We start from the raw sequence: 27,769 nt of genomic DNA on the forward strand, positions 1-27,769 counted from the left end.
TAAACATTTATTACCTTGCTTTACCATAATCATTTAATAAGGGTTATTAACAATTAGTATTTTAATGCATTAAGGCTGTTAAGGTATTTCTCTAAACACATAAGTTTGTTTTAAGAGTGATTTTGGCACAGGGGAAAAAATCCGATTTGGAAACTTATAGTCATGACCAAACATATAACTCAATGTTTCAAATTCCTCCAGAACATTATCCAATTAATCACACTGTCTTTGATAACTAACTGAATACGTAATGGTTGAAAATGGGAGTCCAAATGAGAATGGCAAAAGAAGATTCTTTAAATGTTTGGACCTGCATCGGTTTCAAACATACAAATCTATATTTTTAAAGTTCTGGGTTACAACTAATATGACACGTTCCCTTTGTTAACAACAAAATTCATATTTCTGCTACTTATGAATGTGCCTATCTCCTAGTCATTCAACAAATACTGATGAAGCCTCAACTGTGTTTCAGGCACCGTATGAAATGCTGACCACACAAAAATTGATCCCACCTAATCCCTGCCCTCAAGGAATTCAGAAACTCATGGGTGGGGAAAACAAAGATGTAAACTACTCATCTATTAGTTCATTTATTCAAAAATGATGTATTGGGTGCTTACTATGTGTCCAGCACTGTTGAAAGTATATGGGATCCATCAGTGACGAACAAGTAAGCCTGGCCATTGGGGAACATTCATTCTAGTGGAGGAAAGGAGACAAGTACTAAGAGAGCATAACGCTAAGGATAAAGGTCTAACGCGGCTAAGGGGAATCAAGAGGGCTAGATGGGGGCTTCCCTGGTGGCGCAGTGGTTGGGAATCTGCCTGCCAATGCAGGGGACACGGGTTCGAGCCCTGGTCTGGGAAGATCCCACATGCCGCGGAGCAGCTGGGCCCGTGAGCCACAACTACTGAGCCTGCGCGTCTGGAGCCTGTGCTCCGCAACAAGAGAGCCCACAGTAGTGAGAGGCCCGCACACCGCAATGAGGAGTGGCCCCTGCTTGCCGCAACTAGAGAAAGCCCTCGCACAGAAACGAGGACCCAACACAGCCACATAAATAAATAAGTAAATAAATAAATAAATAAATAATAATTAAAGGTGCTAATAATTAAAAAAAAAAAAAAAGGGCTAGATGGAGGAGGGAGTCATTTCAAATAAGGTGCTCAGGGGTGAGGTCCCATTGAGAAGCGGCATTTGAGCAAAGACGATGGAGCTAAACCCACCGGCCAGCTGGATTGCCTGGGGCTGAGAGCTCTCCAGATAGAACAGGGACCAGCAAACTATAGCCCTCAGGCCAGATCCTGCCTGCTGGCTATGAATGAAGTTGTGTGTGCACGCAGCATTCGTGTATGCATTGGTGATGGCTGCCTTCGTGCTACGATGGCAGAATTGAAAAGCTGCAACAGAGACCATACGGACGCAAAATCTAAAATATTCGCTCTCTGGCCCTTTATAGAAAACGTCTGCTAATCCCTGGAAGAGAGGAGGGAGCCAGTGGCGATGCACGTAAGAGGTTAAAGCAGGAGCAAGCGTGGGTAGGAGACAGCACAGGGAAGCACTGGGGGCTGGCCAGCGGCACCTCAGCTTTCTCTGCAGGTGAAATGGGGGCGCGAGTGGGGTTGGAGCAGGACAGGGACCACGTGCTCCAGTACCGTGGGGTGAAGACAGCCACGCACAACGCCCGTCAAGAAGGGGTGAAAGGGATCCACCGAGTCTTGAGGAAACTGCAACTCCAACTGAACCTACAGAGGAGCAGGAATTACGGAGGAGGCAAAACTCAAGGGAAGAAAAACAGCATAAACAGCACGTGGGAAGGAGCACGGTGAGGAAGGCACGGTGCAGCCAGGGAAATGCACGCTCCGCCTTAAAGGATGCCGAGAGGGCACGTGGCAAGGTAGCAGCGGAGTCAGATCACACAGGCTGGGAAAGAGAAAACCCGATGGAGGGGTCATAGCCAGCCCTGCTGTCCTCTCCACGTCAGCCCTTGCTGACAGCTGAGGGCACGGCCACCACCTGGGTCTTGCTGCACTGGTGCAGGGGCGCAGGAGGGACACCCACTCATTGGTGGACAGCTGTAATGGGGGTGGTGTCATAAGACAATGCACCTGGAACTCTGGTATTAGATCCAAGGCGCTTAGCTTGCTCAGGGCAGGTTGTTGGAACTCTACCACGTAGTATTTATGCTGGGTCTCTGGGAGGTGTGGTGGGAAGATTAGAGGCTTGGTAGGTCCTTACGCAGGGCTGTCTGTATCCTGGCAGGACATCACCCTGGACAGCCTGATGTCACCATTTGCCTGAAGAGTGGCCCTGAAGCAAAGGAGGTCCCCAGAGGCTTGGGTCCCTGAAGGGTCATGACTTGCCGTGTTCTGTCTACATGTTCTGACAAGCTGAAGAGCATCCTTTGTGCTGCGTGCTTCTCTTGCTCTGGAGGGCCAGAGTGCTGATTTTTGCCAAGCCTTCACTGCAGTCCTTTGAGGGAGTAATTCAGACCCAGAATGAGGGAGGTGAAATCCACTTTAGAATGCTGCCTAAGAGAGAGGCACCCCTTCCCCAGAGATCGTGAGGTGGAGGAGGGATGCACAGTGGATAAGGCTACAGTTAAGTGGATGGACTGTCCACCCCAGTGCTCTGGCGCATGCAAGGAGGAAACGGGTGCAGGCCGGCTCTGCCCTGGGCGAAGACGGCAGTCCCGTGAGCCCTACCTGAGGACTTCTGATGCTTATTATTGGGAACAAGAAGGCAACACTGTCTGTTGAGAACGAGGAGAAAACAGCTGAGACCAGGAGACTGAGTGGCCAGAGGACTCACCCACAACCCAGAAAGAGATGCAACAGTGTCATTGGAAAATAAGACACAGAAGTTTAAGATTTCAACACTTGAGCGTTTCCTGATGAGGACACTATTGCGGGTTGCATTGTATCATCTCCCCAAATGTATGTTGGTACTTATAAATGTGACCTTGTTTGGAAATAGGGTCATGGCAGATATAATTAGTAAAGATGAGGTCATACTGGAATGAGGGGGGCCCCTAATCCAATAGGACCCATGTTCTTATATGAAGACGGCCACGTGAGGACGCAGAGCCACAGGAAGAAGACCATGTGAACAGAGAGAAAGACCGGAGTGATGCTGCCACAAGCCAAGGGATGCTGAGGGCTACGGAGCTAGAAGAGGTGAGGCAGGGCCCTCCCCTGGAGTCTTCAAAGAGAGCACGGGCTGCCGACACCTTGATCTTGGACTTCTCGCCTCCAGAACTCTGAGAGAACACATTTCTGTTTTAAGCTACCCAGTTTGTGGCACTTCGTTGCAGCAACCCTAGGAAACAAACAAAACAAACACGGCCAGCGCCCAAAATGTCGCCGAAGGCATGGCTTGAGCAAGGGGAGTTGGTCGGTGCCTGACTGCTGGCTGAGGAGGGAGATGCCTGCACAGGGCTGGCAGAGGCGAACAAGACACGCTAGCAACCGCTGTACCGGTCATGCCATGAGTTTGCCCTATATGAGTTAATTAACCCAATTATGGAAAGGGTCTACCTCCCTGTACAGGCAAAGTATCCTATACACAGTTTAATCACAGCAGGGAAGCTGAAGACAAAAATTTTGCAGACCGCGGTTCATAGGTGCTGTCCTCCACACCTCCCCTGCCGAGAAAGTTCTCTTTCGTCAACAGAGAAATGTTGGCAAAAAACTGGTAAATGTCCAAACCAAAGACATGAGCTCTGCTTATCATAACCTGTAAGCAGCTGTCAGCTGAGTGATGGCCTCCCAGGGATCCTGAGCCCTGTGAACACCTGGAGGTACTGCGGACTGGGCAGTGAGGGGAATGTGTCTGGGGGACCTGGATGTGGCAGAAGCAGGACAGGGCAGCCAGGAGAGCCCAGAGCAGAGGGGCGGCAGGGGGCACAGTGGGGAAAGCACAGAGGAGGCTTGTCAGTGTCAGGAAAGCCAGGAAACAAGAGGCTGGTAGGTGTCAGTAATCAGGAACCACAGCCCAAAATGTTCCTCCACGCACTCAGCCAACAGTCATTTACTCACTGCCACTATGCATCCGATGTCGTATCAGACTTTGGGGAGTTCACAGTAATTACGTCTATTTATCGAGTCCCCGCTGCATGCCACTAATGTTCGTCATATCTTCACGGTCTGATTTTTTATCTCACAACCGCCAGGTCCGGTGGCAAGTTATTTCCAGGTTGCAAACGAGGAAACCGAGAATTGAGACAAATCAGCATCCTGAAGGGTGAGCACTGATTCGCCGGCAGGACTTTCCACCTCCAAAGCCTCCATCCCCTACCTTCTTATATGACCACTGAGCCCACGAAAAGACAGTGACCTCTGCCCAGATAACCTTGTAAGTTAACAGGTGTTTGCTACCCTCCTCTCTATCTCCTGCTCTTGACCTGGGATGGAGGGCTGCCCTTCCCCAGCTCCTGGGGCCTGGGTTCTGGGATCTGCAAGTAATAAACCTTGTGACTGTACTTTCTTTGCGTGAGTGTATTGAAACCGCACCTTCAAGCAAAGCCCGAGGGTTTTCACTTCCCCAAAACGGGAGGTCGGATGCTGAGGAAGGTGCCTGCCAACCCCACGTGGAAGCTTGTACCTCTTCATTCAGCAGGTCATAATCTGCATACTCTTAACACACCAGCCCTGGGATTTTCCAACACTAAGCTCTATCAAGAACAAATCTAACTCTCTGATCTCCATTTGGTGACTCCTGTGCCTTGATCCTCAATCAGTTGAAAACTCGGGAGAAGAATATGAGCGTCATTTAGTGGGTACCTAATATCACACAGGAAATAGGACCCTTCTTAGATACTGCAGAACTAAGGATGTTTTTAGCTTCATTGCATTTCTTTGTCTTTGTCTCATGGAAGAGGGAGGAGATCTGAGCATTTTTATAAAAAGATAGTGATTGTCACCAGAGAGCAAGAAATTTAAGGATGTGAAAAAAAAGGATAACAGGTAAGGCACCAACCTCCAGTAAAGAAAGAAAATTACTCCAGAGCACAGCAGAAAGAACAGAGACAGGGTGTCTGGTCAAAGGGCAGATGGGAGGAAAAGTGTGGATTCCAAGGAGGACCGTGAGAATAAATGTCCCTGCATCCGGGCTCAGCAGGGGCACAGAAGCAGAGCTCAGTGGGGCTCAGAGGCCAGAATCTATGCTGGAGGGAGGGTCAGAGCAGAAAACCAGGGCCAATCAGAGGTAGAAATGATACCTCAGCGTTCAGTAGAAGAAGAAAGTGTCCCAAGAGAACACAGGAGAGGGAATCAACACTCAACACAGAAGAACTTGGGACCCTCAGGGCTCTCTGCGCTCTGCCCTGGGAGTGAGGGCCTTCCTGGTGGGGAACGAGAGGGCGACGCTCCCTGAGGACAGCGGGACAATTCAGTGCCATGCGAGTTATGATGACACCATGAGCAGAGTGACGGCTCCGCCATGTTCACCTTGGACTTATTTGTAATGGCCACAGTTGCTGGATAATATCATTTATGACTTTAGGACATATATGCCTACAGTGACTGTGGAAACCCTGGGTGAGCTCTTCAACTGTCCTTATGACATCGCCTGACTCTCAAATGGGAAAGATTGCACCCAGAGGGTTAACAGAATCTGAGCACCTGATCAGCCTGGGCATCTAAGTCACATGGAAAGAAACAGTGTTTCTAACTCATGCCATAACCTGAATTATTTTCCCAAGATATTCTTCATGCTGTCGCTTCTGGGAAAAGAAAGAGATTGTACTCCGAATTAATTTTTACTTCGCTTTCAGCAAACTCTAAATGCAATGCTTGTGGTTGGGGAGTAAGTCATTTTGATTTTTAACTGGAAACTGCTTGGCCAGTAAAACTCAACAAATGAATAGAAAGAACTTTAAGCTACACAGATGAAAGAAAGCATCAGAGCGGAAAGGAGAGTCGAAAGGTCCAGTTGAAACCAGTTCAACAGAAATAATGTTAACCTAGGGAATCTAGTTACTGCTTTGGTTTGAGAAAACAATTCACGTTGCCCTTTGGAAGCTCACGGAGTCATTCAACTTGCTGAAGAAACTGGATGAAGACTCTTTTCTCTACAAGGGAGTCTTTTAAAGGCAGACTGTGATGGCTGGTTTGACTATCTTATTTGACAAAATGCTTGTGTGTATATATACACATAAGCATAAATATGCATAAGTGATCATTCTAAACCAGTGGTTCTCAAAGAGAAGCAATATTTTCCCAAGGGAATATCTGGCAGTTTCTGGACAAAGTTTTTGTTGTCACAATTCAGGAGGTGGGGAATGCTATTGCATCTTGTGGGTATAAGCCAGGGATGCAGCGAACCGTCCTGCAACAATCAGGACAAACTCCCTCCCCCAAAAAGAATTATCTGGCCCAAAACATCAACAGTGCTAAGGTGAGAAACTCGGGTCTACAGTAATGAGCTTGTACTCGATGAAAAGCCAGTAAATCTTTGGAGGACTTGAAAGCTCAAAATAGTAAATATTATCATGGCAATTACAAGATTTCATCTTTATGCAAACTATCAAATAAACGACTGAGGGAATGGATTACATATGGTGCATACATCTATCAATAACATTGTGTTTGCTAGTGTGTGTGTGTGTGTGTGTGTGTGTGTGTAACCATATTCACACATGAACGTACCGATATGCAGAGGGCTGAATTTCAGCTGGCAGGTCTCAGTATATAGCCAACTTTAACTTCAATTTGGGTGGCTGGAGTCACTTTCTATTTGTTAACTGAGCAAGTGACCAAGTTCTAGCCCAGGATTCAAGGGAAGTCTTCTGGGGGTTTCTGATTTCTTCAAAAAAAGGACACAAGGAATGTGGTTCTTCTTCCACTGGATACTGTCATGTCTGGATGCAGTACCAGGAATTGTAGCCGCAGGTTTGCACCCATGAGCAGAGCTAGCCTGAGGGCCAACCTGACCGACTGTGGGTGGCAGAGACAGTGGTGACAGGACTTGGGTCCCTTACTAACTCTTGAGTCATTGAAGTGAGCAACTCTGAAGACACCTACCCTGACCTTCTAGTTGTATGACTTGATACCTTTTTTTAAAAAAATGTGGTCAACTTATATGTGGAATCTAAAAGAAAAAATGATACAAATGAACTTATTTACAAAACAGAAACAAACTTCGAAAACAAACTTATGGTTATCAAAGGGGAAACATGGTGCGGAGGGATAAACTAGAAGTGTGGGATTGACATATTCACACTACTCTGTATAAAATAGATAATCAACAAGGACCTACTGTGTAGCACAGGGAACTCTACTCAATATTCTGTAATAACCTATATGGGAAAAGAATCTGAAAAAGAATGGATACATGTATATGTAGAACTGAATCACTTTGCTGTACACCTGAAGCTAACACAACATTGTAAATCAACTATACTCCAATATAAAATAAAAAATTAAATTAAAAAAAAATTGGTCAAGCTATTTGGAGCTACCTGAAGCCAAACACATTCTTTTACACAATTGCCTGAAACTTTCATGAAATGCTAGTAATTTCCCTTTTTAGGTATCTAATAAAGAAGTGAAGAAAGAATGCACATGAGGCTACAGATATCTTTGACACAACATCGGATTTCCTAAACTGCAAACAATAATATGAAAAAGCAGCTTCAGGTCTTCCCTGGTGGCGCAGTGGTTGAGAATCTGCCTGCCAATGCAGGGGACACGGGTTCGAGCCCTGGTCTGGGAAGATCCCATATACCGCGGAGCAACTGGGCCCGTGAGCCACAACTACTGAGCCTGCGCGTCTGGAGCCTGTGCTCCGCAACAAGAGAGGCCGCGATAGTGAGAGGCCCGCGCACCGCGATGAAGAGTGGCCCCCGCTTGCCGCAACTAGAGAAAGCCCTCGCACAGAAACGAAGACCCAACACAGCCATAAATAAATATAAATAAATAAATTAATTAATAATAAATAAATAAATAAATAAATAAAAATTAAAAAAATATTTAAAAAAAAAAGCAGCTTCAGTTTGAGGAATGCTCGTATCAGCATTAGCTTTATTATCATGTCCTAAGTGCGGAGAATATCACTTCTCTTCCGAGTTGGCAAAGAGCCACCTGATGCCTTTCCACACTGAAATCCAGAACCGGGTACATTGTGATTTCTTTAGAAAATGAAGACATTATTTTAGTTTTAGAAACGGTGACAGTTTGCTTTTGAGCACCAAGTCACCGGGTATCACAGACCAACGAGAGGGGAAACTGGGAGTGAAGGCAAGACTTACCGTTGAGCCATTTGGAGTTGTACTGCGCGGTGCGGAGAGGGGGCAAGACGCCCAGACTCCGGTAAATGGCGGGGTCGCGTCCGGGAAAGTCCATGGCCGTGGCCGCGTAGACCTCCCCGCCCGCCGTGAGGAGAGCCGTGGAATTGTGCCGAGGGCTGTAAGGACAGCGCGCCATGCCGCTGATCTGATCGTGGATCTCCGTCAGGTTGCTCAGCTAGGTGCGAGGACGAGACAGGGAAACAAATTATCCCCCAGGAAACCCCTTTAAGAGCGTTCACGGAGCATATCCACCCAAACTGCAAATGAAGCATGCCCGATAAACTCTCTGGGGCTCGTACAACGTGACAAACCTCTGCACTCTGGCTTGGACGAGAACAGTACGCGGTGGTCATCCTGAGACAATCTACCCATCAACCTCTCTCATCATCCTTTGAGAGTTACTGAACCTCTGGCTTTTGGATACTCACAAAAGATGAAGTTAGATTCTTGTCTATGACTTTACTTACAATGCATGGGACAGTGCAGATTTTTCCACTTTAATTTAAAAACCCAACTTCCAATATTTATAGAAATACAAATTGCAATAAAAATTAGGTACAATTTTATCAATAAAAGTGAATCGAAATATTACGAATAGCCCAAAACTGCATCCATCGGTAAGGATGTGTGGATATTTAGCACCACGTAGCCCAAATTCCCAAGCCTTTAGTTTTTAGTTTTCAGAGAGGCAACTCAGTGTCTTGGAGTCAAGTGGTGGGAATCCAGCATTTGAGGAGCTGAACAACCACTGAATGAGAAAAGTTCTTTGGATGCGGAGGGAATCTTTGCTCCGCTGGTTTCTTTACTCTTACCTGAGAGGTACGAGAGCAGAGGGGTTAGGCAGGGGGGCTCAGATACACTGCCTGCTTTATTAGACGTGTAGCCCCGGGTAAGCTACTTAAAGCCTTTAAGCCTCAGACTCTTATAAAGCAGTGACCCAAAGGTTAAGCACCACATAGGGTGAACGTAAGGATGAAGTTGTACGGTGGTTAGGACAGGCCACGGTACCTAGGGATCTCTCTGTGAGCATCACTTCTTATCATCAACGTCCTCCCTTTCTTTCCAATAACTGAATGTTATTTGAAAATAATGAACAGTAAAAGAGGATGGTAAGCTCAGGTTTTGAGAGAAAGTGTGTAACCAGGAAATTAACATAGTGATATTTCTTCATCATGTTCCTGGAGGAAGATCAAATGAATATCCCAAATTAGGACGATTACACGTGTGCTCGGGTAACCCGGCAGTTCTACGGGTGTAAGACCTGGATGCTGAAAATTCCCCTGTCAATAACGACAGGTTAAAATAAAAAGAGGGTGGCATATAACTTTACTTTTCCTAGGGTTCCATTTGTTTGCTAGTTTGCTTTACTTTTTTTGACACCCTTCTCATCCAATTTGTAAACTGTATTTTCTTCACTTAGATTATGATTTTAGGGTTATTTTAATACCTAACAGCCTCCCTACGATAAAGAAGAAAAAGAAATAAGAATACGTTTAGGATTATGTTTAGGGTCTGGTGGGAAAAGAGCTGGTAGAAATAGTTTGAAAGCATATTTAAATTTAATTAAACAAGCTATAATTATTACCAGTTCTTTATACAATAGTGTTATTAGTAATAGATCAATACATCAAATATTTTTTCAGTTTGACAAAAGATGTTTTTTAAAATTAAAAAGCAACTCTTTGGAGAATAGAAAAACGTTTAAAACTAGGGTTTTAATAGAATGTTTGGATTTTCCCGGTATTAAAATCTGTCAAAGCTCCACCTGAAGCCGTACCGTGCGGTTGGTGCAGACCGGCGTGAAAGCGTTGGTTCCACAGGTAAATAACCTGTCGCCACCCACCAGCAGTACCCGGATGTAGTTCTGACATTCCTCCTGGAAAAAAAAAAAAAAATCACAAGAAACTCGTTAAGGAGGCCTGAGCGCAAGAGGAACGGTGAATATGAATACATCTTGTCTAGTTAATAGATTAGATGTTAATTAACCAGTAAAAACAAAAACAAACAAAAAAATCCTCTCGGATACTGACCAAAAAATAACAACAGAACTCTAAAATAGTCTTTCTCTGCACACTTGCTCAATAGAGGAGGATATGTGTAAAGATAGATATAAATATATGTTCAGTTAAAATCTCAAAGCGTGTGTCTTCTTTTGATGAATGGGCTTTCATTTTGAGTTGTAGCTGATAACAGTGTGAGCCCTAAATTGCCTTTGACATATACTAGGAAAATAAATAAACACTGCTCATGAAACAGTGTCTTAGAAAACTTCCCCAGGAACTTGAAAACACATGGTGAATGCTTCTCCAGATGCTAGGGTCACATGTGAAACTCTGATTGCAAATTGGAAGGAGTTTTACATAAAGTTCTCAAAATGTATGCACAGCAAGACTCTATAAACATGTCTGATTCCTTGATGAAAAATTAAAATATAACTAATAAGTAAAGGATGTCTGGAACATGAGGCATGAAAGCTCATGCTAATGGATGACTCAGACCTGTGAATTTTTTTTCTGTGGTTGCAAAACATACATATAAATCTAGGGCATGGTCATAGTAGTGCAGGAACTTTCAGGTAGAAAGCTCTTCATTCATTCAGCCAGCAAGCATTTACTGATTAGATACTCTTTGGTAGAGACTGTGGAAGAAGTCACAATCGAGGCCCGTAGCGCAAAATTAAAATACACGGAGCTGCCAACATACTCTAATGAGGAGGCACCGGAGAACAGCATATTGCTATCTCCAGAGGAGAGGGGAAGGGAGGAGGTGTCGGAAGGCTTCCTGGAGGAGATGACACCTGAGATAAGTTTCAAAGGAAGAGGAGGATTTGGTGAGGCTTCCTGGAGGAGGTACCCCCTGACACTTGCAGGATTTTACCGAGTAAAGGAGGGAAAACACACTCTCAGCAGAAAGAATGGACTGACAAGGCATCACGGTTGGAGAAAGCACAGTGCTTTCACTGCGTACAGAAGAGGTGGACATAAGCTGGGGAGCCAGATACAGGCCAAGTGTGCCAGACCAGTGAGTTTACTTTTTATTCTGAATGTGAAGGAACCGTTTTATGTTTTCACTGCATGCAGTTTTTTTTTTTTTTTAAACATATTTATTGGAGTATAATTGCTTTACAATGTTGTGTTAGATTCTGCTGTATAACAAAGTGAATCAGCTATACATATACATATATCCCCATGTCCCCTCCCTCTTGCATCTCCCTCCCACCCTCCCTATCCCACCCCTCTAGGTGGTCACAAAGCACCGAGCTGATCTCCCTGTGCTACTGCATGCAGTTTTGACCTGAGGTGATGTTTGTAAATGAAGGACCACTCTGGACCATGTGGAAGCTAGTGGAGATGTGAGATGGCAGTTCAGGAGACAGGTAAGGAAACTACTTCCATAATTCAGTCCCTCCTGCTTCCGTGCCTGGACCACAGTGCAAGGTGTGAAAGGGCAAAGTCAGACTCCAGCAAATGAATAGGAAATGGTGACTGACCAACCAACCAGACCTAGAAGATGCTGCATGATGATATATCAGTTAGACACACATTTCCCCAATCAGGAGGATCTGGATCTAACGGCACAGCAATGCTCTCTTCAGTGGAATAGAGCCTCAGTCTCCACGAAATGTTGATTTGCCATAACTCAGCCTGTGGCATGGCCTAAGTGTGGATATAAAATGAGCTAAAATATTTGAATTCGTTTTCTAACTGTAAAGTGAAATATCAAAGGTAGATAATTTTCCTAATACTACTACTAACAATAAAAGCAACAAATTATCCTGCAGTATAAACAAACAAACAAACAAAAACTAATACTAAACTTTCTTTGATTTATTTGTATGGAAATATGTTAATATAAATGTTTCAGACATTACAAGAAATTTCTAAAAATCTTATATGTTCTGGTATAATGTTATAAGTCATAATTCTAGTTATTACTTTAAAATGTGTATCTCAGAAATAACTAAATTTCCTTGTCAATTGCATTATTATGAACTTTCATCAAATCTTTAACCGTGGTCATTTTTAAGTCTTTTGTCATTACAGACAGTTCTGTGTGTACTCTGATGCTTTTGCAAAAATGTTCCTATAAAAGGGTTTCATCTTCAAGGAGTTCATGGAAAAGACTCTGACAAGTACAGGTTTCTGGTAACTGACTGTACTGCTGAACTGAATGAATAAGCATTTTCAGAACTCTAATGAAAAACTGATGAACTCATAAAAGTGCTAACAAAAGATCAAGATGGAAAAAGAAATTAATTACATGGGACTGAGTGAACTGATGAGGATGATTATAATTTTTGTGACTTTCTGTTTGTATAATAAAAAAAATACCACAAGGACTCAGAGGCAAAAAATATACAAATCAATTTTCACTGCAAAGTAAAGGAGCTGTTACAGTGGAGGATTACTGGACTGAATGTCAATATTATGACATAGTATGAGTGTGTTTCGTGTTTGGTAATTGCAATCATTGTTGCTTTTGTTGTGGTCATCCATTTACAATGCTTGCTGTCAGTCTATTTATCTCTTGTAAAAATAAAATACAGTGTGTGTGTGTGAAAAAAAAAAAGCAACAAACTATCATTGGCTGCTAAACTGAAGATACTTTGAGGAAAAAATAAAAAGGACAGAATGAAAGATCGAAGTTAACTATTAGAAGAATTAAGAAATGAGTGTCAACAGAAGACAATAAATTGAGTAACAGAGAAAGGTACACCTGATGGGGAGGCTTATTTTGTTCTGTTCTGTTTTGCTTTTATACCTGGGGAAAGGGAAGGAGAGTTCTGAAGAGAAAGAACAAAACCAGACTTCAAAAAGGCACATCGTTATCCGTTCCCAGGGTCAGGGAGCTCTCACTCGGAGAACACAGAGGAGGGGTACGCTGCCTCAGAGAGCAGAGGGGCACAGAGTTTGCAGAGACAGGATCAAGGCCAGGGTGGAAACACCAGACCTAATGGCGTCTGAGGGCACTCCAGAAAGACAACTCGGGGAACACAGGGCTGAGACGGCTCTTGATGGCCGGAATGGACAAAGCAGACACAACAATGACACTATAATAAAGAATGAGAGAAAATTACAGACAGTGGAGAGACGTGGGGATTTTGTTTGTTTTCTGTTGCTGCTTTTAGAACTCTTTCAAGAATGAGTCAAAACGTAAAAGAACTTTGCGCGTTTCGCTTTTTTTAAAGCAGGAGACTGACACAGGTAGAAATGCGCTAAAGGCAGTCGTATCACCGTGAACTTGGCCAAGGGTAAGTTATTCCAAGAGAATCATCCCCATTGAAAAGACGTGCTCTCATGGCTGAGTCTTACGGAGCCGGTGAAGAAAAAGCAAGGGCCTCTAATCCATTTTGGGAAGAGAAACAATAAAGATAACAGATGTGGTGTTTATCTTAATCTCCCAAAAGAAAGACAAAGGGAAAACAGGACTGTAGGTCATTAACCTTCCTGAAGGCCCATCACAAACTTGATGAAGAACTAGAAAGATGGCTGGCGATGTGATACCCAGGATGCTGATGTGTGTCAGAGCCGAGGGACAAATCCAACTGGTTATCAAAAAAAAAAAAAAAAATCCTGGAAAAAAGTAAATGAGGGAGGGCACAATATTATTTCACTTAGAACAGAGAGGGACTTCCCTGGCGGTCCAGTGGTTAAGACTTTGCCTTCCAATGCAGGGGGTGAGGGTTCGATCCCTGGTCGGGGAGCTAAGATCCCACATGCCTCGCGGCCAAAAAACCAAAACATAAAACAGAAGTAATACTGTAACAAATTCAATAAAGACTTTTTAAAAATGGTCCACATCAAAAAAAAATTTTTTTTAAAGAATTAGAACAGAGAATTTAAAAAGTATGTTCTGGAAATCACGAGAATACACTGTACCCTCTGGGAAAGGTTACCTGTGCTGTGTGTCTCCCCGATGCTGATAGGGTCCCCCAAGTTGAGTGAGGATGTAGGGAAGGAAGCAGGTAAATGTCAGGAAACAGGACAATCGGACATGGAGGCTTATGCGGTCTTTACTAAGAGGATGCAGGCAGCACCAGCTCCGTGAAAGCCGTAGTTGCTTATGGTAAATGGGGCCCGCGGAGGGTAATGCTTTAGGTAAGCCCAGCATGCAAGGTTGGAGGGAACAGGGAGGAGGATGGGGAGGAAGAGTTCTGTCTCATCACCAGTGAGGCTGGACGAGGTCTGCTCACCCTCTGTGTCCAATAGGAGGAACCACTGGAGGTGGGGTGATACTTTTGTGTTTCTTCTGAACTGTCCAGAGCTGAACTCATTCGCCCACAGTCTGGGTCAGCTCAGCTCAGCCCCTTCCTGTTTCACTCGCCTAAATGTTCCCTCATGGTTAATTCACAAACTGCTCAACTGATTCTAACTAGAAGCAGACTGGATGTGAATCCTAAGCAAATAAATACATTGAAAATCACAACTTTCTTTTTCTTTTTCTTTCTTTTTTTTGATGAGAGATTGGAGAAAGTCCAAGCAAAACAGAATGTAAAAACAGAAATGGAAGAAAGCAGAAGTACTTTGCTTTGGAGCAGAAGATAAATTTATGAATCAGAGAGTCAAAATTAAGAATGACAGGAAATGGCCTGAGAGCCAGGCCCCGTAATACTGAGTCTGCTCACGATGGTGATTCCCAAATCCAAATTCTCCTGTGGGAAAATCTGTAGTCAATCACTTTGTCAGTCTTTGCTACAGACAGGGGCTTTTCACGGGTTATCTGAACCTACTAGAAGTACTGCTTGGACCACCTGTTTTAAAATATAACACAGAAGTCCTTTTAGGAGGTTCTACTCTAGGTTTATCTTTTCAATGAGCTTATCTAAATGTCCATGATAAGAATCTCACCTGAGAATTTGTTTCTTTTATCCCATTTCTGTAGCTCAAAAATGGCATAAGGGGATTTAAGGAATTCCAGTTTTCCAAGAAGACACAGTGCACATTCCCAAGGCTCCTGGGAGCCTGCCAGCACATGGCTGCTGTTGTTACAACGAGACTCATCTACCTCACTTTGATAATAGCACTTAAACATTAAAATAACCCATCTGTGCCTGCAGTCCCACAGGCGGGTCAACCTGTCCTTGACTTTGAAGCAATTCCTGCTTGAACTGATAGCTGACATGCACAGTTGCTGACTCACCCAAAGAGCTTTTAGATGCCACAGCCGATGCCCACTTGATCTCAAGGACATAAGACCAAGGCCCCAGCAGGGAGAGCATGTGTTTGGGAACAATTTTCTTCATGAAATAACTGGGTTTGCCCTGCAGCACTTCATCATATTTATTTCCCAAACAGATGTTCTGCTTGAAGAAAGACTCACTGGGTAGAAGGATGACCTATAAACAGGGACGAAGCCTCAGCAACCCCCAGCCCATCACCCACCCATCAATCTGAGGGAGGAGGAGGAGGGCGGAGCCCAGCAGCCTTTATGTTAATTACAGCACTCCCACTGACTGCCGTGTGTCTTTCCTTAATGATGCCATACCTTTGAGAGCATCCAAAGTGCAGAAGAGCAACTTATAGTAACTGCATGTGCCTTTTAGGCTGAATGTATACAACAAGAGTCATGATTACCAGGTGGATCTTGAAAAACCGTACCGTCCAATCAGATGTAAATATATATATAAAAAAACACATACACATATATAAGACATATATACATATATATGAGACATATGTATTACACATGAATATATATGCATACATATTACAGAAGCATTTATATAAATATATAGACATACTATTATATCCATATTTAGATATATAAATATAGATATTTATATGTATATCTATAAAACTATAAATATACGGATACACATATATATGAATATATATTAAAAGAGTGTATGCTATATAAGTGTATCAATAAAGTATATCATATATATTTATTTACATAATGAGATTGTTTTCAACTGAGCTGACTCCAAGGGTAACTTGTTAGGGAACCTCAATTTTATGAACCAAAATTTGGTATGTGTAATCTGCACAGGTTGTTAGTACCTAATCTTAAAGAACCCTCCATTTTTGGAGCAATTATACAGAATAAAGGCAGTTCCGTAGTGTGCTGCCTGCACCAGTTAACTCATAGCTTTCCAAATACTGGCACCTTGGATGAAAATGTTGTTTCACCCCCTACATCACCAGGTTCCCAGGCGGGATGGCATCATGTTTTTCTTCTCTGGAATTTACCTGTTTACGAGCAGAATTTGACAAGCTGGGAAGCAGGACCACAGGATACAGCAGGAAGAACAACACACAGAGCACTGGATTCTAGTCAAAACTCTCCCACTAACTTGCAAAACCATTCTAGGAACTTGGTGTTAAAAATACTGAAATGAGATCACAGACGAGAATCTTTTGAAAATTATAAAGTATAATATGTGCCTAAAGGAGCTCTTTCATTCCCTTAATAATCGGTTGTGTTTCCTCTGTAAAGTTCCTAAAGGTCACGGTGGGAAGGGCTTTGGCTTAGACATAATAACCCCAAGCAGACAAGGAGCTTTTGTTAGATCACAAGAGAATCGACTATTTATGTTTAAAATAATATTTGTGTAAAACACATTTAAATACTTCTAGAAGCCAATGTCTATAATGATGTTTCAAAAATAACTAAATACAACAGAGTTTATTATAAACCCTTTTTGAATCCATAAACAACACAGATTTCCCACCTGTTTTCATAGATAGGATGTTTAAGCCATTTCAGGCCAAGTCACCCCCCTCTTTCTCCCAAGTGAGCTGAAAATTTTAAGTAAAATAGAATTCAAAGCTCACCAAGAATTGACAGTCTCCGTCCTCCCTTCTCTGCTACACAGGCCCAAATCAAAGATCTGGCTACATTTTCTTGACGTTGATTCCCTAAATGGTCATTTTAATCCACTGAATGTGAAATGATGTCTGTGTCGGTCCCAGCAACACGGGGAACACGAGGAAATGTGCCCTCTCTCTTCTCCCCTCTGCAGCCCGCGGAGGAATGCTCTCCCCAGAGGACTGAGTGGGCGCAAGCAGTACCACCCCTGAAGGCCCAGCGCCTCATCCACGCTCCACATTCTTGGCTCTGCAGTAAAAGGCATTATGTGGAGAAGCACAGACCACTTTTCTTAGGGTAGGAAAAAATGAGTTCAGACAAAATGGCTGGCATTTTTCTCATTTTTGAGATGTCACATTTTGCATTACTCTATTTCAGGGAGAAGGGGAACTTTGTAAATCTGTGTGTAAGTTTTCATATTACTCTAACGCCAACAAAAATAGAAAACAATTGAATTCTTATTTCTAAACTCAGGGCTACTAAGAAAATCTGAATTCCACTCCCCCAAAGAGATGTTACATTTCAGTCAAATGGACTCTATGGAAATGTCTTCTGATTTGGCTCCTCGAACTGTCAGAACAGGGAAATTGGGGTTGAATGAATTCTGAATTCAGGGGCTAGACCTTCGGAGCTGTTTGTTTCCTTCCCTTCTGTGTGCCAGGAGCTGGGCTCAGGTCTCTGATGGCTGCTGTGCCAGGTGCCACTTTAAGAAAGCCACAGAGATGCTAAATAAGGGAAAGGAACTAATAACAGAAAATGAAGAGCCCTGGATGTTCCTCTGCTCTCACCACCCCTGGACCAGCCCAGCAGCGCTGCCTAGGCTGCTGCCTTCATAGACCTATCACATCGTTTCGTGCACATGAACTTCACTGCACATGGTTCTGCTACAAAACCGAATTCTATTTCAACCAAGCGCAGGTTGTTCAAAACTGTCTGTGAGTTTATCAGTGTACTTCATGCAACCTAAAAGAATATGCCATTTCTCTTTCTCACATTGGCACTTTGAAATTCATCGTCATCTGTCTTAACGTATTCACCTTGAAAAAAAAATCTCATCCGCAAACACAGTTTGAATCGATTTATAATTACTGAGGTTTGCCATTGTTCTTAGTCCATTGAAACCAGAAACATGTGGAACTTAAAGGTACGATTTTCTTTGACAATGTTTGTTTTGCTCATTTTCTTTCTGTGTATCAGGAAACCTCAATTATGTATAATAATGATCTGTCCCTTCTGTGGATCAAAGATATATTCCTAATAGGCATGAAAGATGGCCCTTCCTGTGTATTCTCTGGTTTTTACTTGCTTAACTTCTAAGCATCAAACAACCAATGATCACAGCTTAAGGAAGAATATGGGACGATTTTGATTCAGCAGAAGCAACTTTTCACCCCAAGGAGTAATAATCTACTCGTATAAGGCTACCACACAGATTGTTTTAAAGTGATAGACTCATAGGAGAAACCTTGGCTAGATTAAGTCATTGAATGTTATCCTTTAACACACAGGAGACTGAAGTCCACAGAGAGGACATTTTTTTAAAGCCCGTGAAATGAATAAATAAGTGTGATCTAGATGAAATATGAAAGTACTCTTAAAGGGAGAGCAAAATTCAAAACAGACAATGAAAAGTTGCCAATACAATACCATCTTGGGAATTACACCCGAGTCACTGTCCGGCAATGTCTGGAGACATTCTTGGTTATTCTTGGTTGTCATGACGGGTGAGAGGAATGACCGGCATCTGGCAGGTAGAGGCCAGGAGGGACTCCACAGCAAGAAGTCGCTCCAGCGCCGGGAGCGGTGAGGGCAGAAGCCAGGTGAAGGCTTACGCGTTTGCTCGCTCCTTAGTGGAGTGAAACAGCCACTGCAGGCTGTGTCCTGGGCTCAACAAGAATTCATGTGGCCCAGCTCAGGGGAGGGGGCTGAATAATTAAAACACAGCCTGACCAGGAAATACAAATGGCTACTGAGAAGTGATGCAGAGTGGGGCGGGACAGGTCAGGCAGGAACCCCCGAGGAGAGGGGACACACACGTCCAGGGAGATGGGGGAGGGAGGCAGGGCGGGGGAGGGCAAGGGGGGCGGGGAACAGTTAGATGGGGCCTCGGAAGGGAAGGGAGGCCCAGCCACCCCCCGACCCAGGGCTACCAACTACACATGTCCCCAGACAGGCCTTAAGACAGGCAGGTGTCCACAAAGATTTTTGGCTGGGTTTCCCAAAACTGAATAGTGCTGCCTGTGGGTGTACCACAGCCCCAGCAAGAAGGAAGAGGAGGAAGAAGACCTAAAGTACCAGAGGAAGATTGAAGACAAGAAGAGAAAGGAGAGAAAAGAGGAAAAGTAAAAGGGAGAAGAAAGCATGGGCAAAATGAGGTCACAGATGGTGCCCAGGGGCCCTGGGGGCACTGATGTCACCAGACAAAGGGGACAGTGTGTGCATGAGAACCCTGGAGAGAGAGGCCAATGCTTCCCATCAGTGGATCTTGCTAGAGGAAAGAAAGTCCTTTTTCCCACCCTCCCCCCCGAGGCAGATCTGATTCCCCAGCTTTCACTCCTCACTACGGGGGTCTTACTTGAAGAATTTCTTGTGCTCCGGGATGAGTGAGGAGCAAAAAAAAGTGCAGGAATCCACCTGTCATACCAAACATGCAAGCGTTACAGGGAGGAGAGGAAAAACCAAATAGGAAGAACGTTTTCAAAGGCTTCATACATAATTTATACAAACTCTTCTGAATTTGTTACAGGGGTAAATAAATTTACTATGTACTGATTTATTTATTTTGGGGGGTATTTTAAGAGACGGTATTCTGATTCTTTGGAACCTGGTGCCACTTTTAAATCTTCTTGTGCCTCTGATGATTTATCTCAGAGGTACTTTCTGAGGTTAGGTATCTTTCAGTAAACAGCATTCATCAATTTCTGCTTTTTTAAAAATGTCTCCAAGTGTTTCTCTAGCTAAGATCACATTTTCTTCCTTCTCTCCTTCCTTCTTCCTAGTTCTTTACTTCCTAGTTCTTTCCTAGTTTTGGGAAACCCAACGACTAAGTTTGCTGAGACCTGCCTCCATGTCTGACTCTCAAAACTGTTGAGTTAAAAGACGAAGAAACAGGAAATGAAATTGGGTAAAATAAAGTGCGTAACCCCCTTGGACAAACACAGGTGGTGTTAAGGATCTTTTACCAGCGCCCTCTCCACTTGCTGTATTTTTCCTCAAGCCCTTGGCCTTGGGACCACACTTTGTGCAGTGAGCCCTCTTTGCTGCTTCCCTGTGAGTCTGCTTTACTCGGTGACCCAAAGTGTGATTCACATCGGAAAGGCCCACGTTCCAATAAAGTATTAGATGATCAGTAACAGAATGAGACAATGAGCTTATGTACCAGCTGCAGAAGAGTTTCCTCAAGATGATCCAGTGGGATTTCCTCAGAAACACAGACTTCCTTGGAAAAGAGACTCATGTCTCTTACTGAGCCCACCAGTTGTGTGAAAGATAGGCCTGCAATGTGCACCGTAGCTCGAGAAATGTATTTCCAATGTTAGCTATAATCTGCTCTTTCCTTAGAAACTTGGTCATGTAGAGTTTCATATGGAGAGAGAGAGAGCTTATTTTAAAGACATGTTAAGATGAATTATAAAAAAAAACCTCAAATCATTTTTGATATAATAATTATATTTATCATAGAGTTACTTTCTGGAGTTAGCTGTAAGATATGATTGGGGGAAATTAAAATAGTATTTTCAAAATTCAAGCCCATATCTTTCTAAATGACATCATAACCAATTAATTTCTTATCTTACTCTAATAACTGGGAGTGCAAATTAGATCTGATCATATGTTCTGAATCCTAACAGCCGATTGTTGTTAATCTTGCTTCCATGTTAAAACCTCGAGAATTTACTGTGCATATATTTTGAATCTTGCTTCTTTTTTCAGTTTCCACGGCATCATAAGTGGGAATAGCCTTCCTATTAAACGTTCTATGTACTGTCCTTCAAAGAGGTGGTGACCACCCATAATGGCGTCTTCCTTACCTGGGACTTGCCTTTGCTGTAACAGGCCTTCTTGGTTGCTTCGTCACACTCCCACTCAACAGCCTATAGGAAACACCAAAACGACAACAACTGAATAAAAGGACTTTGACTGCATAAAAGGGAAAAATATAATAAGGTATCGGTAACCAGATTAGGTAAGGTGGGCACACCATGGCACCAACATTTTCATACTAACATAGAATTTACACCAGAAACATGGAATTCAGTCATGTGGGTTTATACTGAGCTTTCACAGTGAAGCATTTTAAAGGACTCACCCCCTAAGTATTTTCATTTACGCAGTAATAACGTGCTTTAAAACTAGTCACTATAAGAGAAGCACACGCCCTGAGTTGGTGACTACTTCGCTGATGACAGAAACACTCATTTCAGTGAAACTACGGAAGAGATTCATAGGATGCTGAAAAGAGAAGCCTTGAAACAAAATGATCTAAATCCTCATTTAGAGGTGTATATCTTAGTTTAACAGTCTGTCATTTATCAATAGTCACAGATAATGAAGCAAGAGTGATTTTGCATATCCTTACTCCCCAAAGACATATATAAATGATGAATGGTCAATAAAATAAACAGCTCATGCAAAAGCCCATCTACTACTTCCTCCCAATGCCCATAATTTTTATACAGTTATTAGCTCTGGCTAAATACTTAGAGCCACGACTTTTAAATTTTTTCCCTCACTTTCCAAATCTAACTCAGGTTGATCAATGTGATATGCATTCTTTCACATCTGACGCTAACCTACAAATGGACCTGTGATTAGTTAAGATAACACACGGCGCCTACTTCACAGGAAGAAATGATACCTGCAAACATTAATGGCCAATATGTTGAGACTGTGAATCATATTTTGAAAAGATATAAGCATCTGAGATATTTATCTTTTCCATTATTTTATGGAATGTGGACTTTTATAGGGCAAAAATGTTTTCTCCATTCTGTCCACCTGTTATTACAATTATGTTCTATCTTACTATTAGAGTTGGATTTCTGAAGAATTCAAGATCTCTGAAGAACCAGTTAAATCATTTTCAGAAAAAATCGAAGCGAGGGACAATTTGTTTTTAATTTGGACTATTGTTACACAATAAACTAAACTAAGCCAACAAATACTAATGTCAAATATTATGAAAGAGAATAATGCCTTCACCCTTACTTCTAAAAAGAAGGGTTTTTTTTTTGCTAATTCTTCTAAACTGAGGAGAATGACAAAGTCATATTAACACCATTATCTAATATCTACTGTTCTCCAAAGAATGTTACATAACAGAGATGAAAACATAAAACGCTGCATCTTGCATATCTTATCTTACTTGGCAAATATGAATTCATAAGAAAAGTGTTCTAGAGAGAACCACTTCAGTGCCTTTCAAACAGAAACAATACTATAACTGTTTTCCCTTGTGCAGACTTAGAGATTTTTGTCTGTGTCAACATCTGATAAGAGAATTTGTCCATTCTTCCTGTGATGTTTTCCTGTTCATAATGTTTAATGGCAACAATAAGGTTACAGCTAATTAGCATCTAATGCAAACAAATAACTTGAATTCCATACTAGAATGACAGATACTTTTATGAGAAGTGATGACATCTCCAGAGAAGAGATAAGAACTTCAGGTACAGTTGCATAATTATATATCCCCATGAAGCACAGATAAAACAAGTGCACTGCTGTTATTCTGAGTGGAGCTTTCCTTTAGCAGATCTCTGTATAAAAGCTCATTCTGTTGTTTTCATTTAAATAGAGATATCCATGCCTTCGCCCTTACTTAAACTCAAAACAGATTTGATACACTATGATACATTCTTTAGCAAAGCAGACCCCATAATAACTTGGATTTTATATCGTCAAGAGGATTTAGAGTTATATATCACAAAGAGGAATTTGTACTCTATAATTACTAGGAAAAGTATTCAGTGAAATGATTTAGATAAAGAGGAATTCCTAGTGGCTCTCACTGGTTTAGTGATTTTGTTGAAAGTTAAATAGTAATGCTGCCTTCAGTAAACTTAAGAGCTGCAAGGAGCAGAGTTAGTCCCGGAGTTACAAGAAGAATATTTATCAAATGCCATCAAAATTCTTCAAATCATTCTGCTGAAATGGCAAACAATCAGCTTCCCAAGTCTGCCTAATGTCCAAGTAACCTTTGCATTTTCAAGATAAACACTGGCCAAGGATTGGAAGGGGATAGTACTAGAAAAAAATGTGAGAGTTCTCAAAGATATTTCATTGCTTTATCCAGTTTAGCCAGAAAGAGCAACTGCTCACACAAGTTTATTAGGCCAACAGAAAATAGGAAAAATCTTATAGATTTTTCTGAAGACGGTTATTAAAAGTAGCAAAGTCACTTTCCTGGGGCATTTTTATTACAATATATCAACTTTCCAGTAATGTTCAAATCCAGAATTAATTAAAGACCATGATTGTATAGCTTTTCTGTTGATTCACTTTCTACCTGACTAGAAGGCAGGATAAAGGGAAATTATATTAAGAATGGAACTGAACTACCTATTGTAGCTGAACACATGTGATTGGATATCACAGAATTTGAAAAACAATGGAGTAGGAAAATGTGTCTTTTCCAGATTGGCCTAAAACTGGGTGTTCCAGACGAAATCGCCTACTGTCTGTTCACTCAGCAAACTAGATTTTACCTATTTGACCACTTGGCAGCAGTGGAGAAAAACACTTTCACTAGAGAGAAATATGAATATCAATGGAACTCCCCAGTACCAGATTTCTCAAAGTTACTCAGTTATTCTGTTTGAATTAGATTATGTTTTAACCTGGTCACAACTTTTCTTTATTCCACAAGATGTAGTCTAATCAATTAAACTTCTTTAATCCAGCCTTCTTGTTCTATTCTCAATGGAGATTCATTGTGATTCTTTCATGCATCATAATTTTGGAACAAATCCCACTACTGATTTACGAAGGCATCTTTCTGGTTGACTCCGTCTAAGACACTTTTCTACCCACCCAAACCTATGTTTATGACAGTCAAAACAAAGGCTAAGGGGGTTCTACATTCTACATTTCAGATCTCAATGCAACACTCATGATCTTCTATCCTGGGGATTAAATCTTTAATTTTTGTCATCTCTTGTCTTTTTCTATTGCACCAGAGCCTAGTAGAGAAAAGGGATCTTAATTCTCTACTCCATTCTGTATTTACTTCATTATCCCCTTCATTATATTTTTCAACAGCAGACACGTAGCAGTGATAATGTGTTTACTTGGATATCCAAAGGCAATGAGTTTGAAACATCTACATTTTAAAAGACACAGAGTTTCCTGTTTGTGGCACAGCTTTTTTTGTCTGTAAATAGTTAGAAATAACATCTGTGCTATTCAACAGTCTGCAGAGGTGTTGCTTTACGCAAACGCATTCACCATTCTCTCTTTCATTTAATAAATATTCATTAAATACCTACTAAGTGCAAGACACTGATAGATAATGAGTGATAGAAGGAAAAACACACATACAGATAATATTTGCACACATCAGATATTAGTCTACAATAAAATATAAGTGAATTCCATCAGCCTAGATAACATCATGCTAAATCTGAGAATGCATCTGTGGTCATTTTCATTGTTACAGTAGTCACGTTCATCTCAGAATCCAGTGGAACACTGGAACTTACAACATCATCAACTTTCAGGAATTGACAATGCTATGGACAGACCTAAAAGGAAAGCGAGTAGGTTTACAGAAAATCAGTTTATACCTGCCGAAACCCTGGGGATGTATGGAAGCACCTATTGTTTCATGACACAGTACACACCTCCCTGTTGTGCGCACACATTTGCTCAGGTTATGATAAACAGAACTGGGATCTCAGGAGTAAATCAGATGTGAGAAAGAAAAAGATTGGCTCCTTTTATGTTCGAGTTACATACATATAAATCCACAGTTCTCGGAAGTATATAAACAAAGTTGTGTATTATCACATTCTGCAGCGAGAGAAGTTAATTAGACAGGGACCAGCAAAGGCAGATACTTTTCATAAAAATGAAGAGAACAACATTCTAGGCAGATGGGCCAGTACTCTTTCAGCAGATGGCTTTGCTAATTAGATACCGGCAAAAGATAACATTAAAAAAAAAAACTAGTTTAATTACACAGTGCCAAAAATTAACAACCACCTGAGGGCTTTTTTTTAAATATGTTTGCATTCATATTCTTATGGCATGGATTTCTGTGAAATGCTGGAGAATGTTAAATTGTCATGGCGATTATAAACAAATTGCCAGGGAACGTGAGACTGTATGTGTTCAAAAGAGAAGCAGAGTGCAAAAGAGTCGGAACTTGAAACAATTGTGATTTTTATGTGACCTGACTCAAGTGTCAATCTAGTTATCCTTGAGCAAAGGCATCTTCTTTGCTAATGGCTTTTAGTGGTCACACATGATGGGTTCAAAACAAGTGGCACTTGGGAATTCCCTGGCGGTCCAGGGGTGAGGACTCCACGCTTCCACCGCTGGGGCCCTGGTTCGATCTCTGGTGGTCGGGGAACAAAGGTCCCGCATGCCTTGTGTTGCAGCAAGACATAAAGGGGTAGAGTTGAGTCACTTTGGAAGGATTTGTCCAGCTTGCCTCTCTGCCTTTACTCCTTAGCGGATATTTGGTGTATTCGTTCACTTTTAATATCAATTTGCCATACCCCTGCACGTATGCCCGTGGCAAATATAGGCAAGTCCATTTCATTCTTACTGGTGGTCTCCAAATCAGAGAAGTGGAAGGGGACTTTCATCATATAGTCTAACTACTGATTTTTTTCTTTTAACATCTTTATTGGAGTATAATTGCTTTACAATGGTATGTTAGTTTCTGCTATATAACAAAGTGAATCAGCTATACATATACATATGTTCCCACATCTTGCGTCTGTCTCCCTCCCACCCTCCCTAACCCACCCCTCTAAGTGGTCACAAAGCACCGAGCTGATCTCCCTGTGCTATGCAGCTGCTTCCCACTAGCTATCTATTTTACATATGGTAGTGTATATATGTCCATGCCACTCTCTCACTTCGTCCCAGCTTACCCTTCCCCCTCCCCATGTCCTCAAGTCCATTCTCTACATCTGCATCTTTATTCCTGTTCTGCCCCTAGGTTCTTCATAGCCAATTTTTTTTTTTTAGATTCCGTATATATGTGTTAGCACACGGTATTTGTTTTTCTCTTTCTGACTTACTTCACTCTGTATGACAGACTCTAGGTCCATCCACCTCACTACAAATAACTCAGTTTCGTTTCTTTTTATGGCTGAGTAATATTCCATTGTATATATGTGCCACATCTTCTTTATCCATTCATCTGTTGATGGACACTTAGGTTGCTTCCATGTCCTGGCTATTGTAAATAGAGCTGCAATGAACATTGTGGTACATGACTCTTTTTGAATTATGGTTTTCTCAAGGTATATGCCTAGTAGTGGGATTGCTGGGTCGTATGGTACTTCTATTTTTAGTTTTTTGAGGAACCTCCATACTGTTCTCCATAGTGGCTGTATCAATTTACATTCCCACCAACAGTGCAAGAGGGTTCCCTTTTCTCCACACCCTCTCCAGCATTTATTGTTTAACTACTGTGTTTTGATTCTTACAAAACTGAAGTCATCCAACATTAGAGAAACATCTAACCTCAGACAGTCCCATAAATACGTGTTATAACTATTTTTTAAATCCTTATTTCAAAGCCCAAGATTTTCTTCCACAGAATGATACCAAATCAAACTTCCTCTGATCACTGCCCGGTGGAGCTGCCAACCTGTGAAACGCTTACTGGGGCTTTTTGTTTTCTAATTGGGCTTTTTAAATTGAGCGGACAATGTATTAGATTCCTAGGGCCTTTGTAACAAAGCACCGCAAACTAGAGGGCTTTAAACAATGTAAATTTGTTTTCTCACAGTTCCCAAGGCTAGAAGTCTATAATCAGCCAGAGTAGATTCCTTCTGGAGTCTCCAAGGGAGAAGAATCCCTTCCTGGCCTCTCCCGGCCTCTGGTGGCTGCCGGCCATCGTTGACCTGCCTCGGCTTATAGAAGCGTCACTGCAGTCCCCACCTCTGTCGTCACATCGTGTTTCCCCCGTGTGTCTCTGTCCGAATGTCCCTCTTCTTATGAAAACACTGGTATTTGAATTAGGGCCCATTCAATTCAGTAAAACCTTATCTTAACTAATTACACCTGCAAAGACCCTGTTTCCTAAAAAGGTCACATCCTGAGAGTCCAGGTGAGCATGAATTTTTGAGGGACGCCATTCAACACGGTACAGACAGCCAGACATCGTGACATTACGAACTCTGAAACTGACAATTGATAGCACACAGAGGGCCATTGCTCTGCTGCAAATTAGCTTCCAAATCTTATCAGAACACTGATAACAGTTGGTAAGACTTTGGTTACCTGCTAACCACAGCGCTAGGTGCTTTCACCCAGCGTTTATCTCATGTGTAAGTCTCTCTACAATTTTATGTGGAAAATACCGTTACGGTAATATTCCGGATGAGGACAGTGGCTAAGCCACTTTCCAAAAGCCACAAAAATAGTAAGTGGGGCACCAAGATTCAAATTTGGTAACTTGGAGGGAAGCCTGGGCTCTAAACCACTCTCCCTTCA

General features: G+C 42.2%; 1 protein-coding gene across 7 annotated transcripts in view; it reads right to left on the reverse strand.

The window, feature by feature from the left end:
• Nucleotides 1-27,769, reverse strand: part of SEMA5A (semaphorin 5A) — a 506,976-nt gene that overhangs the window by 179,943 nt on the left and 299,264 nt on the right. For all 7 annotated transcript variants that reach the window (XM_082382606.1, XM_082382605.1, XM_082382601.1 and 4 more), the window contains 3 exons: nt 21,127-21,189; nt 10,065-10,163; nt 8,249-8,462 (listed from right to left, as the gene is read on the reverse strand). In XM_082382606.1, coding sequence (XP_082238732.1) covers nt 8,249-8,462; nt 10,065-10,163; nt 21,127-21,189 — 376 coding nt within the window. The remainder of the gene's footprint in view (nt 1-8,248; nt 8,463-10,064; nt 10,164-21,126; nt 21,190-27,769) is intronic.

This window comes from Balaenoptera borealis, assembly GCF_965194805.1.
Source record: "Balaenoptera borealis genome assembly, chromosome: 2".
NCBI lineage: Eukaryota > Metazoa > Chordata > Mammalia > Artiodactyla > Balaenopteridae > Balaenoptera > Balaenoptera borealis.